The sequence below is a fragment of the Aspergillus campestris genome (genome assembly GCF_002847485.1).
Source record: "Aspergillus campestris IBT 28561 chromosome Unknown P168scaffold_3, whole genome shotgun sequence".
Classification (NCBI taxonomy): Eukaryota; Fungi; Ascomycota; class Eurotiomycetes; order Eurotiales; family Aspergillaceae; genus Aspergillus; species Aspergillus campestris.
The window spans coordinates 964817-981839 of NW_020194338.1; the positions used below are offsets into that span (position 1 = coordinate 964817).

General features: G+C 54.1%; 5 protein-coding genes across 5 annotated transcripts; 3 read left to right on the forward strand and 2 right to left on the reverse strand.

The window, feature by feature from the left end:
* Nucleotides 1–80: 80 nt before the first annotated feature.
* P168DRAFT_288418 (uncharacterized protein) lies at nt 81–1551 on the forward strand. The gene has a single exon (XM_024836781.1). The coding sequence runs from the start codon at nt 505–507 to the stop codon at nt 1453–1455; it is 951 nt and encodes a 316-aa protein (XP_024695073.1). The 5' UTR covers nt 81–504; the 3' UTR covers nt 1456–1551.
* A 60-nt stretch (nt 1552–1611) lies between these two features.
* P168DRAFT_288419 (proteasome regulatory particle lid subunit RPN11) lies at nt 1612–3190 on the reverse strand. The gene is made up of 4 exons (XM_024836782.1): nt 2892–3190; nt 2492–2745; nt 1893–2428; nt 1612–1832 (listed from the first exon to the last, which is right to left on the reverse strand). Exons 1-4 carry the CDS (start codon nt 2958–2960, stop codon nt 1687–1689), a joined length of 1005 nt encoding a protein of 334 aa, XP_024695074.1. The 5' UTR covers nt 2961–3190; the 3' UTR covers nt 1612–1686.
* Nucleotides 3191–3347: 157 nt separating this feature from the next.
* Nucleotides 3348–5884, forward strand: rpdA (histone deacetylase RPD3; the record flags this gene model as incomplete). The annotated part of the gene is made up of 5 exons (XM_024839300.1): nt 3348–3807; nt 3872–4172; nt 4234–4775; nt 4824–5584; nt 5614–5884. The coding sequence occupies exons 1-5, from the start codon at nt 3616–3618 to the stop codon at nt 5882–5884; spliced, it is 2067 nt and encodes a 688-aa protein (XP_024695075.1). The 5' UTR covers nt 3348–3615.
* Nucleotides 5885–6803: 919 nt separating this feature from the next.
* Nucleotides 6804–7383, forward strand: P168DRAFT_295572 (60S ribosomal protein uL14; the record flags this gene model as incomplete). The annotated part of the gene is made up of 4 exons (XM_024838048.1): nt 6804–6823; nt 6909–7155; nt 7208–7285; nt 7351–7383. The coding sequence occupies 4 exons, from the start codon at nt 6804–6806 to the stop codon at nt 7381–7383; spliced, it is 378 nt and encodes a 125-aa protein (XP_024695076.1).
* Nucleotides 7384–8198: 815 nt separating this feature from the next.
* On the reverse strand, nt 8199–14287 carry P168DRAFT_232330 (uncharacterized protein; the record flags this gene model as incomplete). The annotated part of the gene is made up of 4 exons (XM_024833316.1): nt 8199–10227; nt 11073–13911; nt 13970–14113; nt 14230–14287. 4 exons carry the CDS (start codon nt 14285–14287, stop codon nt 8199–8201), a joined length of 5070 nt encoding a protein of 1689 aa, XP_024695077.1.
* Nucleotides 14288–17023: the final 2736 nt, after the last annotated feature.

A 17023-nucleotide genomic window follows, 5' to 3' on the forward strand; every position in this document is an offset into this window, starting at 1 on the left:
CGCAGGTCCCGTGCTTTAAATTCTTTCCGTTTCCGCTTTTTCTTCTTCTTTTCTTTCTCTTTTTTTCTAACAATTTGAAAGTTGATTTTCACCCAGACAGTAAATTTGACCCAGCAAGCACTCTCCTTATGCATGCTGGGTTGTATTAGCTGGGGAGACCGATATTCCTATACCCAAGAGCCGCAGCAAAGTTTCCCCCTGCAGTTGCAGCCCCGTTGTTGGGATACATAACCCTCCTTTTTTGAATCTCTGTCAGTCCATGGTGACGGGAGACGCCACTCGTTCGCTGTGGATCTGTACTATCCTTAATACTTTGATAACTCCCATTTAATATGCGCGAATGGGATGAAATGTGAATCATATACATTTTTGAAAAGTCTTCTCCTTTTTCTCTTTTTCTCTAGACAACGTGTGCTGTATTTTTGCCGCGTGGCGAACTGTCCTCTTTTCCCTAGTCTGCGGTGACGCAAAGGTTCCTTCATATTCTATACTCTACATAACAACATGGCTTCCCTGGCAGAAGCCTTGGAAAAAGTGCATTTGAACGGCACCACATCGCCGGATGCAAAAGCACTTCGTGAGAATCATGAGACGCAGGAAGAAACAAAAAAGGAGACCGAAGATAAGGTAGAGGAGGAAGAGGCCGAGGAAGAGATCGAAACAGGACCAGTGACGCCATTCCCCTTCTTCGACCTACCCTCAGAGATCCGTCTACGCATCTACTCCTTCGTCCTGTTCACTCCTCGCCGTCGCAAAAGACAAAGACAACAACCAATACCCAAGCGCCCCAACGGCAGCGTAGGCGCCTCGTCCAAGAACCCTCCCCTAGCCCCCCTCTCCGAGCGTCTCGCTCTGTTCCTCGTGTCGCGCCGGATGCACAACGAAGCCACAGACTTCTTCTACTCCTCCCAGACCTTCCGTATCTTCCAAATCCAGGACCACTCGCGCACGCCGACCGTCCGCTTAATCCCCTCGCAGTACCTGCCCTCGGTCGCCACCATCGAACTCATCCTAGGCTCCTCCTGGACAGCGCCACCCAAGTCGTGGACGGTCAACCGCAGCCTGGGCCTGGAGCAGATGACGCGGGTCCGCACGCTTAAGGTCTTCATCGAGTGCGACCCGTCGCACCCGGTGTTCGAGGGGTTTCGGATCTCGCCGAATTTTTACACGGAGTTCGCGGGCGGACTCCTGCGTCAGATTCTCAAGCGTCTGCCGAACCTGATCTATGTAGAATTCGATGGCTATCCGTCTGTGCGCAAGAGTGGGTCCTTGATGAAGCGGTTGCTGTTTGAGACGAGGGTCTCGGGCGCGAAGGTGGCCTGGGGCCCCGAACGGGGCTGGACGGATTGGGATGGCGAGGAGCTGGAGCCGCCTTTTGTGCGTGGGACGAAGGTGAATGAGTTTGTTTGCCCGGATGAGGTCCCGCCTCCGGCGCTGTCGATGTTGAATGCATGAGTTGGATTTCTTTTTCTTCGCTTGGGAGTATTATAGATTTTGGAATCTTGGAGGACATCGCGAGCGACTATATAGTACAATAGAAACTACATATTCCTTTAGATCCATTCCATGTAGAACGTCATCGTGAGTCTAGCCAGATGTACTATTCCTACGGTAGCCGACGCTGCCTAATCTTGCCGTTTATTTCAAACAAATAGCATTCCATGTCCACGCGTTATAAATTATCTATTACTCTTCGTCCACTTCCATCCCACTGCCATTCTGGGATCCTTTCCCGCTGGACAGTCGAGCCACCGAAGCCTCCTTGTCGATCATCTGCCGCGATACCGCCACGATGTTGTCCTCGATCAACTTCTGGCTCATATCCTCAATGTCTACAGGTATTGTTAGTAAAAACTCGTATTCAGACAATCGTAAAAGCACAAAGGACGTACGCTTCTTGGGGTCGACCTTGCCGACATATCTCGTCTTCAGCTGGTCCTTGGACAACTCCGTCTCCTCCTTGACCCGCTTTTCGTAGCCTTCCGCGAGGGTGACAAGCTGCTGCATTTGCTCCACGTTGTGCTGGCCCTCCTCGTGGAAATCCTTCATTTGAAGAGCCTCCGTCCAGACACTCTTGTGGAGATTCATCAGCATGTTCTCTTCCAATCCGGTCTTGCGATAGGCGATCCCGATGCTGTAGTAGTGTCTGTTCAGGCCGTGGATAAGGGCCTGGATCGACGGCTTGTTCAGGTGGCCCAAGTTAGACGTCGTTTGGCGGGGTTCCTGGCCCATAACGACGGTCTGGGGCTGGATAAGACGGAACGCATCAATGACGACCTTGCCCTTGACGGACTGGATCGGATCGACGACCACGGCAACGGCGCGGGAGTTGAGCTGCTCAAAGGACTGCTGGGTGTTGATATCGACCGACGAGAGCCAGCAGCCAAAACCGGGATGGGAGTGGTACCAGCCAACGACAGTCTCCGGTCTGTAGGATATCATCAATCAGTCAGCAGAGCACGAGCAGGAATGGCCGATTGAGAAGACTGACCGTCCTGTTTGCCGGAGCATATCCATCATCTTGGTTTGGAAGACGGGATCCACAGCCTCGACACTGACACCAGTACCGCTCTGGGGCATCGCAAAGACATCCACCACTCGAACCGTGTAGTCATCCACAAACTCTCCCAGCATCAAACCCATCACTTCCATAGGCACACCTGCCCGACCATGCCGTAACATCTTCAACAAAGCGAGCGACGAAATGTGGACGGTTTCGGAGTTATCGATCAGGTTGGGGGTGTCCTAAGAGGATATATGTCAGTATGTCCCTCCATTCAAGATCATCTCCGCCGAGTGTTGGAGAGAAGAGTGACAAGCATGGCCACCTCCGCAGCCCAGAGGGGAGCTATAACAGGCGCGTTAAGACTGAGGGAAGAGGATCAACTCACGCCTCCGGGGCCTGCACCACCCATGCCCATGCCCTGGGCAGCCTGCAGCATACGATTCAATCGATCCATGGCTAATGATGAGGTATGATAGGGAGCAAAGGGAAATCAGAGCGTTCCTACGCGGAAGCTCCAGGTGGTGGTTGGTAGGTGAATGGGTTCAGAAGTGACCCTAAAGGGAATGGATATCAAGTACTTCAAGTCTAGAATGATTTGAAGTGAATAGAGAATCAACGAAGCAGGCTGACTCTGGTGAATCGGAGGAAGATGTATGATGAGATGGCAATCGAACAAGAGGAATGATGGTCAGTCGGATGAGTGACTGGATCGATCTAGTTAGCGGGTAAGGTAAGCTCCCAGCCTGACGAAGGCGGTGAGCGCAATTGACGCTGCCACCTTTTGCTCCCTCGCCTCCCCGTTCGTCCTCGCCGTTGTTCTTCCAATCTCCGCGCCATGGGAATGTGGCGGAGTCCTCTATCCACCACCATCTCTGTGACTTGATTGTTTCCGTTGGCATTCGGCGGATCTGTCAATTCGTGCTTTCGAGTCATCATCCATAAGGTAGTGCTATCCTCTGCTTCTTTGGTGTCTCTCGATTTCCCTATCTGTTGTTGAGCCCGAGAAAAGTCCGTGTCTAGAGGGCTTACTTCTTTCACCTCCTGAAGATTCCTAAAGTCTCCTGAAGTCCTCCTGATCGATCCATCGGTTTGATACGCTACCTTCCAAGATGGCTTCATTGCCTCCCTTGGACCCCCTTTCGACGTCTGCGTCGGACCGGGGCAAGAAGATCGCCTACTTCTACGACTCGGATGTGGGAAATTATGCCTACGTCTCGGGGCATCCCATGAAGCCCCATCGCATAAGGATGACGCACAGTTTGGTCATGAACTATGGGCTCTACAAGAAAATGGAGATTTATGTGAGTGATTCTCTTCCGCCATAACCACTAGTCCGGGACTTCCTTTTAACAATCATATCGACAGCGCGCGAAACCGGCTTCGAAATACGAAATGACCCAGTTCCACACAGACGAATACATCGATTTCCTCTCGAAGGTCACCCCGGACAACATGGACTCGTTTGCGAAGGAACAGAGCAAGTATAACGTCGGAGATGATTGTCCTGTGTTTGATGGTCTGTTTGAGTTCTGCGGCATTAGCGCTGGTGGCAGTATGGAAGGCGCGGCTCGGTTGAACCGCAACAAATGCGATATCGCAGTCAACTGGGCCGGTGGCCTCCACCACGCCAAGAAGAGCGAAGCCAGTGGATTCTGTTATGTTAACGGTAAGTATGGGAGGGAATGTAGGCCGGGCTTTTCCCACCTTGTACTGATGAACCGTTTCAGATATTGTTTTGGGCATCTTGGAGTTGTTGCGCTTCAAGCAGCGAGTTCTCTATGTTGACATCGATGTCCACCACGGCGACGGTGTCGAAGAAGCGTTTTACACTACCGATCGCGTCATGACATGCTCATTCCACAAGTATGGCGAGTACTTCCCCGGAACGGGTGAACTTCGCGACACCGGTGTGGGGCAAGGCAAAAACTACGCAGTCAACTTTCCACTTCGCGATGGCATCGACGACGTCTCATACAAGAGTATCTTTGAACCTGTCATTAGAAGCGTCATGGAGTACTACCGTCCCGAAGCTGTTGTCTTGCAATGCGGCGGTGACAGTCTTTCGGGTGATCGCCTGGGGTGCTTCAACCTTAGTATGAGAGGCCACGCTAATTGTGTCAACTTTGTCAAATCCTTTAACTTGCCAACTTTGGTCCTCGGCGGTGGTGGTTACACGATGCGGAATGTAGCCCGGACTTGGGCCTTCGAGACCGGTATCCTTGTTGGGGACCCACTGGAGTCTGAACTTCCGTACAACGACTATTACGAGGTAAGCCCATTGGTGCAGCTCGCGGTCGGACTTGACTAATGAGACCAGTACTTCGCCCCCAATTACGAGTTGGATGTCCGCCCGTCCAACATGGACAATGCCAATACGAAAGAGTACTTGGACAAGATTCGCACACAGGTTGTTGAGAACCTCAAGCGGACTGCTTTTGCGCCATCCGTTCAGATGACCGATGTGCCCCGGGAACCTCTCGTCGAAGGCATGGACGATGAGGCGGATGCCATCTTGGACGACCTTGACGAAGATGAGAACAAAGACAAGCGTTTCACCCAACGGCGCTTTGACCGACTTGTTGAAAAGACTGGGGAACTGAGTGACAGCGAAGACGAAGACGAGAGCGGCGCCAACGGGGTCCATCGCAAGCCATTCCACCTCAAGCGGAAAAACCAGGTTAACTATCGAAATGTCGACGCGGCTGATTCCGGGCTCGACAGCGGCATGGCAACACCTCAAGACGTGTCGTCGGTTGCGGATGAAGATATGGATACGACTGCCGATGTGAAGTTGGGCGAGATTCCCGAGCCTGTCCCTGAAGCTCGCCGTTCCACGTCCGCGGTAGAGGCCCCGTCGGGGACTGAGCAAGCTTCTGCGGCCGACAACAGCGAAATGCCTGTTGACGGGCAGGAGGCGGCTACCACCGATTCCGTTCAACCCTCGCGCCAACCGTCGCCCAAGCCCCATGACGAAGACACGCCCATGGAAGACGTCAGTGCGGCTGCGCCGGAGCCGGAGCAGCAAGCGGATCAGACCCCTGCAGACAACGAACCGCAAAAGCAGGAAGAGGACAAGACGTCGACTGAGCAGACCACGGCACCCGAAGAACCCGCGGCAAAGCCGGCGTCCCCCCTAAGGCCCAGTCCCCGCCTCGCGAAACCACGGAGCAGCCCGAGGCCAAGGAAACCACTGAAGCTGAGGACACAACAAAGACGACCGAGACGACAGAACCTGCCGAGAAGGAGAAGACTCCGGAGGCGCCCAAGGAGGAGACCGCACCGGCGCAGTCGGAGTCGGAACCGCAAGCAGCCAAGGAACCCGCCGAGCCCGCCGCGGAGCCGCAACCTGAGGAGCCTGCAAAGAGCGAGGAATTGTAGACTCGCACTGAGCGCGGCGTTTTCAGGATCCTGGCGCAACGACTGGCACTGGTGTTTTGGTGATAACTTTTGCATGCGAAAAGATGGAGGGATTCTGTTCTGGACCATGAATGATTTATTTTTTACTAGCTATGTTATTTGTTGACTTTGAATTGGCCTGTACTAGCATGACTACCTATCTAGAGACTTACCAGATGGGTGGAGTGTCTACATTGTAAGCCGTAGTTCGTAGATAAGAGTGGTCTCGATCTATACGTCAATGTCACGTGTTTCTGTTATCTAATCAAGCTAACCCCATCCAGATTAGCCCTAGGGCAAACCACCCGGCGCCCCACCGCCGGAAAACGACCAATGAGGGTCTCGCCGCCAAGATTTTCCACACGACGCACACTAAGCGAGAGCGCAATTCCCCATCCGCGAAGTCCAACCTGAACCCTCCGCTCCGACCTTGTTCGACCCTCTGTCCCGTCGCCCCCTTCGCCAATTTTCGAGTATCCGACACCGTCAAGCGATACATAGCCCAAGATGTCTAAGAGAGGGTGAGTTTTTTCCTGACTTTTCCGCCGTGTCCGTGGCGTCTGCAGCAGCTGGTTCAAGAGACGGATTTGATCGACCGGTGATCGATTGATTGATTGAGACGACGATGCTGGACGAGTGCTATTGTGTGAAGACGGAAGATCTGGAGGGGAGAGACAACATGGAAGAGATGGGAGGAATGGGATTGAGGAGGAAAATTTCAGCAACGCTTCGAATCCATATATACGCCCGAAGAGAAGAACGCCAATTACCAACCGAATCGAACCAGCTGCTCGGACTCATTATACACGGACTGCTGCCTAAGGAGAAGGCGAACTGGAGATGGGAATGAGTACTGATTGAGATTTACAGACGTGGTGGTAATGCCGGCAACAAGCTGAAGATGACGCTCGGTCTGCCTTGGTACGTTCATCCCGATATCGAATCCGACCCGAAAGAGAAAATACAGTTGGATCCGGGCATCGAGTCAGAAACTAACATCCTACAGCGGCGCCGTGCTCAACTGCTGCGACAACTCCGGCGCCCGTAACCTGTACATCATCTCGGTGAAGGGTATCGGTGCTCGCCTGAACCGTCTCCCCGCTGCGGGTGTCGGAGACATGGTCATGGCCACCGTCAAGAAGGGTAAGCCCGAGCTGCGGAAGAAGGTCATGCCCGCCGTTGTGGTCCGCCAGAGCAAGCCCTGGCGCCGTCCCGACGGCATCTACCTCTACTTCGAGGACAATGCCGGTGTGGTATGTATACATCTATCTATGAGGGTTGCAACCCTTGCTAACGCCCATATAGATCGTCAACGCCAAGGGTGAGATGAAGGGTTCCGCCATCACTGGCCCCGTCGGAAAGGAGGCTGCTGAGCTCTGGCCCGTACGTTCTTCACCTACCCGGATATCCTACCAAAAACGCTTGATCAGATACTAACTATGCAACAGCGTATCGCTTCCAACTCCGGTGTCGTCATGTAAACAACCTCCACGAAAGAAAAAGCACCTTCGAAAGAACGTCGTCATGAACCCCGGGCAACAGGAAAACAGAAGGGCCATATAGAAACGAGAAAAAAATGAAGAAAAAAGTAATCAAGGGAGATTGCGATTCCAAAATTTCTCAAATGGAAAAACCTGAACGATACCACCACGAGTTAGAAGGGAAGCGGAGCGGGCTTGTTGCGATTTGCATATAAGTTTTAAAGACACGAATGCAAACAACGATCGAACGAACAAACTGTCCGACCCTTCTCTTGGTCTTCCTTTTTCTTCTCCTTTTTTCTTTTTCTTATATGTGGTCCGTTACGTCGGGTTCTACGTACCCTGGAGGATTGACGAACGTGCCTTTGATTGATACGATAAAAGAAACCAACCCTCTCATCCTCATCATCACTATCCTCATGAACACCTTTCCTCCGTTTTCTTTTTCTTTTTCTAGTTTGATGCTGGTTACATGGCGATCTGGAATATAAAAATTCACCAAACGGTTTATCGGACGTAGTCTTAACATAAATTGTTGTATTGGATATCTAAACCCTATCACTCGCCAATCGGTGTTACTTGGTTGAGTGGTCAAGGAAAGATATGCTAACGCGGAGTATATAATATATGATTAGGATCAGTGTATCCGGCGGCTATACAATGCCATAGTACTACATATATCTTCTAATTATATCAGCATCCAACTCATCGTCCATCCATCATATCATACAACATCAATCAATCAATCAACGTACACCCCAGCTAAATCTATCTATACATATGTATGTGTGTGTGTGTGTGTGTGTGTATATAACTCAAGTATCCCCCTCCTTCTCCACAACCTGCTTCTCCTTCTCTCTCCCCTTCTCCCCAGGAGAGCTGCAACCAACATTAACTTTATCCCCGGACACCTTAGCCACATCCCCAGCCTTAACCTGGACCTTAGGTTCAACCTCAGTCCCAGCAGTAGCTGACCCCAGCGAACCCAGCAGAAGAAGACCATAAACACCCCCCACAATCAACGTAACAAAACCAACGACATGCACAGCCCACCAAAGATGCTGCACGCCCGCAGCACACATCGTAATCTCGTACCTCCACTCCAAGACAGCCGGGTCGGCGTCGAACCACAGCGAGAGGAGCGCCGCGTTGCCGCCGTATTCGCCCATCATTGAGCGGAGGGTTACTTCTCTGATGGAGGGGTTCGCCTCTTCCATTTCTTTTTCGGGCTGGTGTTGGGGCTGTAGCTGCGGCTGGTGCTGGTTGAAGCGTTTGGCGGACCAGGTCCATTGTGGTTCTTGTTGTTGTGGTTGTTCTTCTTCTTTGGAAGTATCGGCCTCGGCCTCTGCGTCGTCAGGCGTAGAAGATACAGGCGCAGACCTATTCACAAAATGCAAAACATCACACCCAGTGTGATCATGACCCGTAAGAACAAGCCCATTCCTACCCCGTCCAGCAGCGGGGGCAGACGCATCACCACTCATTCCAAAAATCCCCTGCAAGACACCCGTCGCACTAAGATGCTCACTAAGATGGTTCTGCTCTTTCAAACCCCCTTCATGAAAACGCGGCACGCCATCGGGCCCATTCTTATCATCTTTATCGAAGAACGAAAAGTACGGCCCGTCCGTGCAGACGCCGTCTTGCTTGTGCAGCGGTAGATGTGTCAGGAGCAGGGTGAACGTGGAGCGGTCTTCGACGGGGTAGCTTCGTTTGAAGATGACGTCGTTGAGGTAGGTGTAGGTGTGTGACTGGACGGTTGGTGAAATGGCGGGCGTGTCTAGTGTGAGGGTGTTGAGGTTGATGAGGTGGAGGGTTGGTGTGATTGTGCTGGTATCATTGCCATCGTTGATATGGACAGGCGGCGCACGGAATCGAATATCGTAGTTCGCGCGCCCGAATACCCGCTCGAATCGCTCCAGTCGCGACTCGCTGGCGTCCCCTGCGTACCCGACGTCGTGGTTCCCCACGATATTGACGATGCGCTGCGCCCAGGGCGAGTCTGTGCGCTGGAGTTCTTCTAGGGCAGATGATGGCTCCCCGTCGTGACCCCCCGTGTAGTCTTCCGCCCCCGTGACGGTCAACTCATCAGGAACGCGCTGACCCCCCCGAAACACACGATCCCAGTATCTACCTCCGCGACGATCAAACTCCTCATCCGTAACCCATTGACTGCCGATGAGATCGCCGAGGACAGTGACGTGCGTAGGACGGCTCCACCAGTGGAGCGTGCGGTATATATGCGCGAGGTAGTAGTCGTTCCCGAGGAGGTCGAGGCGTTTGCGCGCGGCGCGCAGGGCGCGGGGGAAGTCGTCTTCGGCGAGGGCGCGCACGGCGGAGGAGATAGTCGTGCGGATGGAGGAGAGGGCGGTGCGGGTGTCGTTGTCGTCGTCGTGCCGGGGAGAAGGCAGGGCGCGCTGGACGGAGTCGCTCACCGACTGCCAATGATAGCGCAGTCTCGCAGGGAGCTCATGTTCAGGCTTGGGGAGCGAGCTGTCGCCTTCGAGTTGTGGGTCTGCTAGCACGAGGACTCTGACGAGGGCGGGGTCGGAGGCGGAATGCGGTGCGAGGTGTTGGTGGAGGGTGTGTTGGAAGGAGAGTCGGGGATTGGAGGGCTGTTCGTTCGGGGTTGGAAGAGGGAATGCGCAACCTTGGAAGACGGGGTAGAGGTAGAGGTATAGACTGCTTGTTAGGGCCAATGGGAGGAGCACGCATAGCACGCGCGAGAGGATTCGGCGGAGGAGGAGCAGGAGAGACATGGGGGTGGCATTGGCGGTGGCGGGGTTGTTATTATAATTATATAATGTGGATTGGTTGTTTGGGGGGATGGGGAGTAGGGAGGGACTTTGTTTATTGAGAATGGAGAGGATCCATTGTGCTGTGGCCCCGAAAGAGTGAAGGGGGAATTAAAGAGAGAGAAAGAGAGAAGAAGTTGAGGCGAAAAGAAGGGGAAGATCGAAGATCAGCGCGGTATAAAAATAGATGGTATTATCTATCCACCACCAACAAAGGCTACTATTTCCAACAGTCTTGATCTTTTTGATAGACGAACTGTGAATATCATTAACTATTCTAATTTTCAGTAAGGAAAGTGATCATGAATATATACATGTGTTGCATTATCTACCTGTATCGGCCTACAAAGAGAACATAATATATATATATATAATCTCGCCATCATTTATTACCCCACAGACACCACTGCAACATCAAGTCAAGCTTCATCGACAGATCCTAATGTATAAAATGAGAAACTAAGTAATATTTCTGACGGATTGGGTGATGCTAGTACATGGTTTTCCAGTCTACCGTAACAAATAGCCTGATCAAATTCGGACGACAAAAGAAAGGTCGTAGAGACGCTTAATCTACACTCAAGACTAGCAGAGCGCGCAACATCCTCTCGCTACATACGAACCAGATCAAAGATCCAGAGTCACAAGACAAATGGATTGCAAACTAACGACACAAAAACGATGGGGGAGGAGGGGGATTAATGACAGAGGTAAAGAATAATCCAAGGCGGATCCAATAGGGGGTATATCACATTAAACGCCAAGCAAGGGGGGTAGAAAAAGAGAGAAGAACAAACGGAAATACAAAGGAAAGGTCCTTGTCATAAATGAGGGAATAGGGTGGGTGAGCCGTCCAAAAGACATTGCACGGTTTATTCGGATCTCGTCATCGACTCCGGGAGTAACGAGGTCGGTCCCGTGTCCAGCTGGCCTAGTTGGTTCGACGCCGGCTTGTCTTCATCGACTGCTGTCGCCGGCTCGTCCGTATCGGCTGCCGGAGGCGTCGTGCCGTCAGCGCGGAGACCCTGGGTGCGTAGGCCCGTGGCGTCCGACGGCGGGGTTGGTAGTGGTTGCTCCTGCGTCTCCGGCTCCTCCGGTGTGGGCGGCGCGGCCATCAGGGATGGGGGCCGTTGGTTCATCAGTCGCGCCTCTTTAAGACTGATGGTCCGTTGCTTGTTGGACGACTCCACCGGACTCTGCAGATCCCGCTCGATGGTCGCCTTCATCAGCGCGGCCATCCACAGACGCCCCTCCTTGACGTTGTCCACCTGGAAGTAGTGGATGGCCGGCTTGGTGAACTGCACCGTGCGCGAGTGGCCGGTCTTGGGCGGCACCAGCTTGAAGAAGAAGGGCCCCTCGTTGGCCTGCTTCGGGGCCCGCAGCGTCGACTCGGACAGCGGCACCTTCTCCGTCGGCGGCGAGGTCGGCGACGCGGTGGCGCCCGTGAGCGTGGCGTGCAGGGCGACGATCGGGTCGTGGTCCGCCCGGAGCACGCGGTGGGCGGTGATGTCGATGAGGCCGCGCTCCTCCGTGTCCTGCTCCGAGTAGTAGTAGGAGAGCCGTCGGCCCCGCAGCACGAAGAGACGGGGCTTCCACGTGGTCATCAGGTTCGAAGACCGCTTCTTCATCCAGCCCGCGTAGTCGCAGCCCCGCATCTGCTCCTGGGGCGACTTCTTCTCCAGGCCGCGCGTGTAGGCGCTGGTGTCCTTCTTCGACTTGGTGCCGGCGCCGTTCTTGGCCGCGGTCGTCCGGCTGCGCGGGAGCGACAGGCTGCCGTCCGCGTTCTTCGCCGACCCGTCGGTGCTGTGGCGCTCCGAGCTCTTCGAGGTCGACGGCGTCGTGGAGCCGGTGCGGGCCGACGCGGGGTCAGCGTCGCGGGCGGGCGACGCGGGGCCCACCGTGGTGTCCAACCGCTTGGGGGCGACGTCGGATGAGGTGCGGAATCCCATCGCCCGGCGGAACTTGGGCCCTGCGTTTTTGACGGGATTCAGGGACATCGCCCGCGTGTCCCGGTCCGGCTTCTCGGACCGGTCCGCCTTGCCGGTGAACGGGGACAGCGCGGCGAGGATTCCGGGGCTCGAGGCCTTCTCCTCGCTGCTGCGGGCGGTGGCAGACGGGTGAGCGTGCCGGTCGGTGATGCGCGTGCTCAGGCTCCGGAACCGACCCTTGGGCACCGCCGGTGCGGGCGCAGCGTACGACGAGCGGGCCGAGGCACCGGCCGCCGGCGGCGGTGGCACGGCGTCCCGGATGGAGTCGGCGCTGCCGATGCGCGAGTGTCGCCGGCGGGAGCCGGGGCGGAGCCGGTACGGCAGCTCATCCGTGCCGCTCGACAGCCGCGAGGTCATGCTCCCGCCCATCGAGGTCCGCTTCTGCAGGCGCTTGACCCGACGGGTGTCCGCCTCGGGGCCGGAGAAGTAGCCCCGGTCGAGATCGTCCGTCACAACGATGGCCGAGTCGGATCCGTTCGATCCGGATTCGCGGATGGCGTGCGGGGGGGTGATGGCGTCGGGGGACGCCGTGACGGGGGCCGCTCCCAGGGACGTGCCCGGGCGCGGGGGTGGCTGCGCCCGCTGGCTCCCCCCTCCGTTCAGGGTCCAGCTGCGATCAAAGGAACCGCTCTGGTGATGACGTAGAGGCGGAGACCCGTCGGCGGCGGTGGAGTACCGGTTTGTAGTGTCGATCGACGAGTGGCGTCGCGAGTGGTTGACATCCCGGATCGACGCGGCGGAGGGTCGACGGGCATGGTCCAGGGGCCCCGGGCCGGAGCCGGGAGCGCCGAAGCTGGTGGGCAGGGAGCCGCTCAGGCGGTGCGAGCCGGTCGAGCCGCGGACGTGGGGGATCCGCGGGAGGACGTAGCTGGTGTGGCCGGCGCGGCTGAGGCTGCGGTCGTCCACCGGGGTGGCGAAGCCGGAGGTGGAACCCCGCGAGGACTGGCGTTGGGACGATATCAGGCCCTTGACCTCCTCCTGGAAGGCCTTGATCCGGTGCCAGGTCTTGAGGCGGCGGCCCATGACGCCAAAGTCGAACTCCTTCATAAAGAGGAAGTCCTGGTCCATGTCGAGCAGCACGTCGCCGGTGATCTCCTGCTCCTCGAAGATCTCACAGTGACGGGCTTCGAGGCCCAGCTGGCGCAGATAGCGGGCGGTCTCGGCGGGATCCCACTGGCGGACCTCGTCCTCGGTAAGGTGGTTCTCTTCCTCCTCATCGGTCTCGTGGCCGTTGATGTAGGACATGCGGTTCTCCAGGTGGGAGCTGTACTCGCTGGCGGAGTCGTTGGCGACCTTGCTGCTGTTGTTATTGTTGCTGTGCTCCTGATGGGGGGCCATGCTGTGACGGGGGGTGCTGAGGTCGGTGATGTGTTCGTCGATGACGCTCAGAGTCTCGTTCATAACGGGACTCTCCTGGCCAGGGCCGGCCAGCTGGCCGTCGATGCTCTGGCGCAGGGAGCGTTGAACGTCGACCGCCATTTTGGCCGTCGGAAGGGGGGAGGAGCTGGCGCGTTGCGGCGGCTTGGGCGCAAACGAGGCCGCATCCAGGTCGGGAGCGCGCATATCGGACAGACTCGCATGACGCGAGGCGTGAGGGGTGGATTCACCGCTCTTTGGGACGACCGCCGTTGTCTCGGACGACAAGGACTTGCCTTCGGAGGTTGATTGCGCGTTCGTGTGGGAGGTATCGGCTTCAGACTCCGTCCGTTGCCGAACGGGGATCTTGGGGGCGGCGGTTGTGTACACTGCGGGGGCGATCCATCAGCTTCCTTCTCGGCGGGGACAGACCGATGGGAACCCTACCTCCTGGAAAGAGACCCGAGGCACCGGAGCTGGTATCCTTTCCGAGATACCACCCGTCCCCGAATCCATCATCCATCTCGACCAATTCGATTTTCTCGCCGCGTCGCAGGGTCAGTTCGTCGGGGCCACGGGCATCGAAATCATCTGGGTGCAGAAACAGTGAGTAGATGGATCGGAGGCAGTGACGCACACCCGCGCGCCTCGGTTGCAGGACATGCGACCGACGTCGGGGGGGTGGGGGGGGGGGGAGGAAAGCTTACGGACGACCAAGAGATGGTCACCGGGCTTCACGCCGCGGGGGGGTGAAGTTAAAGCCATTGTCAAACCCTCGAGATAGCGATTCGAGGTAATGGGGGAAGAGAGAGGAGGGGAGGAGGGGGGAGGAGAGGGGGTAGGGGGAGGATTAGAGAGCCAGATCTAGGAGGACGGTCCGCGGGCGCAACGACGAGAGGAGAGGAAGCAATGCGCGGAACATGGGGACCCAACAGCCCTCTCGGGTCGGTCGAACGTTCGCGGTCAAATAAATCACCACACCCTTGGAACAGGAATCTGGCGAATTGGTGAGTGGACCGACGGAGGGAGTATGCGGGATCGGAGGTCGCAGGGTCGAAAGGGGGGCGAGAGAGGGAGCAATTGGCCGGGGAGAAAGTGCGAACGGAATGTGACTTTTTTTGGAGGGACCGAAAACGTTGAGTAAATTCCGCCCAGCCCTTGATTGGGAGGTTGGATATGAACGATTTTTCTTCTTTTTCTTTTTCCCCTTTGATTCAATTTTGATTCTTTTCTCTTCTGCCTTTTCTCTCCCTCTTTCTTTCCTCCTTCTTTTTGTCCTCTTTTGACTTAAAAAAAAAAAAAGGTTGTTGAGTGAGGTCGGTGGGAATGAAGATTGATATGAATTGATCTCGAGAAGATCGGACGCAGGTTCACGTTCGACCAGGAGTTGGAGAATCAGATGGCGGGGGTCCAACCGCCGGTACTTGGACCGAGGAAGTCGATGATATCAGAAGACCAGGATTCGACCTAGTGCGGAGGAAGATAGATAGATGAAGATCTCTCCGTACTCCGTACTGTGTAGAGAGATGGAACGAAGAGAAGAAGGAGGATAGAATATAAGATGAAGAGAGAAGAGAGATCCAGAAGGGAAGAGAGAGGAGAGATATATGACTGATCAGTGGAGAAATAAATGATTGATTGAAAGCTGGTGGACGATGATTGATTGATGATGATGGATCGATTGACAAGCCAGCGCTAAAGCGGAGAGTGGGCGATTCGAGAGGAGACAATCTTGTCGATCATTTGGTGGTTCAGAGGAGGGTATAACCATGAATCTCTTGGTGGATAGAGATAAACTGGGTGGGTCATGAGCGTCACCACCCGAAGTTAAAAAGGAGTGGATGGAGAGAAGTATGTCGAAGTGTGGGAGAGAGGAGAGGAGGTGGAGTGGAAGAAAGTGTAGAAGAGAGAGAGAATGAAGAGAATGAGGCCCAACTAAGACGGTTGTTCTGATGCAACGGTTATAAATAGTCTGGTTTCTTCTATTTTTCTCTATGATTTCTCTATTATTTTCTATAGTTTCTTCTCGATTTATTTTCCTACTCTCTGTTCTAGTCTAATTAGTATTTGGTATCAGGCTGACCAGCTGGACAAGTCGTGGCGCCAACGGGGATGCAAGACCAACTGGACCAGGATGGACAATTCAGCGTCTCTGATTGCCTCGTTCGATCCAGGGAAATTGGATCAGTCTGTCAACTAGATGACATGGATCTTGGACATGGATTGGGAGACCGTCGAGATGAGAATCCATCTCGTTCTTGGGCATGTTGCCAAATAACAAATACAATAGACTGAAATATATATAATAAACAAAAAAAAAAAAAAGAAAAGAAAAACACAAAACAATAGAGCAGAGAGAATATCTCAATAGTATCCAGATAGGTAATATAATATAAATAAGATTGATCAGATCGACGGTATAAAACTTCCAGAACGGTGACAGGTCGCGTCCGGTCGATCCTGCAGGGGAATCTCCACCTTCTTTTCTCTTTGTCTCTCTCTCTTTGTCTTCTCCTTTTTTGTTCTGTTGATTTTTCTTTTTCACTTCTTCTTTTCTGGTCTTTTCTTTCATTCCCCTGTCTCTCTTTCTTTCACTCTTTGTTTGTTGTTTGACGGTGGTGTCTGCTGTGACTGCGGTGACTGTCCCTGTATAGATCCAGATATGAAGATGAGTAATCCCAGTGATCATTATCTCACTTTATAGTCACAGTCAAGATTCTGGTCTCAATCTCAGGTGAATACCAGTTGATACCAAGTCAAGATCTCAGTTAATATTGTATATATATAATCTAGATATAGAACCACTGCAAGAAAGATCGAAAGATCCAGACACTGATTCAAATGCAGTGAATACACTCGATCAGGCCCATATATAAGACCCTCCCCGTCTCCTCCAGCCATCCTTCTTTCTTCTTTCTTTTTTTCATCCTCCTTTCTTCTCCTGTCATCCACCTTTCCTTCCTCTGCTTGAATTCCTCCATCTTTCCAGGCTCCCTTTGGTTCTAAACCTCCTCTTCCTTCCACTCTATCTTCCACACTCTCTTCCACTCTTGTTTGTTGAATCCAAGGTCCAACCAACTATGAACGTACCCCCTCATTCCATCATTGTCAAGAAGAGAAAACGGCATGAGTCCATAGAAGGAATCTTTCCAGACACCAAACTAAGAAACCATGAAGATGAAAAAGAAGGAAACCAAGGAAACAAAGACGACTGAGATGGCGGGCAAGAATCAATGCAGTCCCTTACCTAATCCGCACAACTCCGGTCATAACTCCGATCACGATCCTGATCATTCTCAGCCTCAGGCCATCCACTCCATCAACACCGACAATTCTCTCCATTCAACTTCTTCTTCCTCCACTTCATCTTCATCTTCCTCCCACCACAACCAACTTCCTCCTCCTCCTCCTCCTTCTCCTCCCCCACCTCCCCCTTCTTCTCCGCCTTCTATCCTATCCTCCTCCAATTCCACCGCCAATCTTTTTCTCGGTGGGGTGCGC

Coding starts and splice junctions, on each gene's coding strand:
- P168DRAFT_288418 (XM_024836781.1), top strand. CDS start 505: ATGGCTTCCCTGGCAGAAGCCTTGGAAAAAGTGCATTTGAACGGCACC.
- P168DRAFT_288419 (XM_024836782.1), bottom strand. CDS start 2,960: ATGGATCGATTGAATCGTATGCTGCAGGCTGCCCAGGGCATGGGCATG. Junction 2,429..2,491: donor ATGCTCCGGCAAACAGGACG/GTCAGTCTTCTC, acceptor GATATCCTACAG/ACCGGAGACTGTCGTTGGCT. Junction 1,833..1,892: donor CAAGGTCGACCCCAAGAAGC/GTACGTCCTTTG, acceptor CAATACCTGTAG/ACATTGAGGATATGAGCCAG.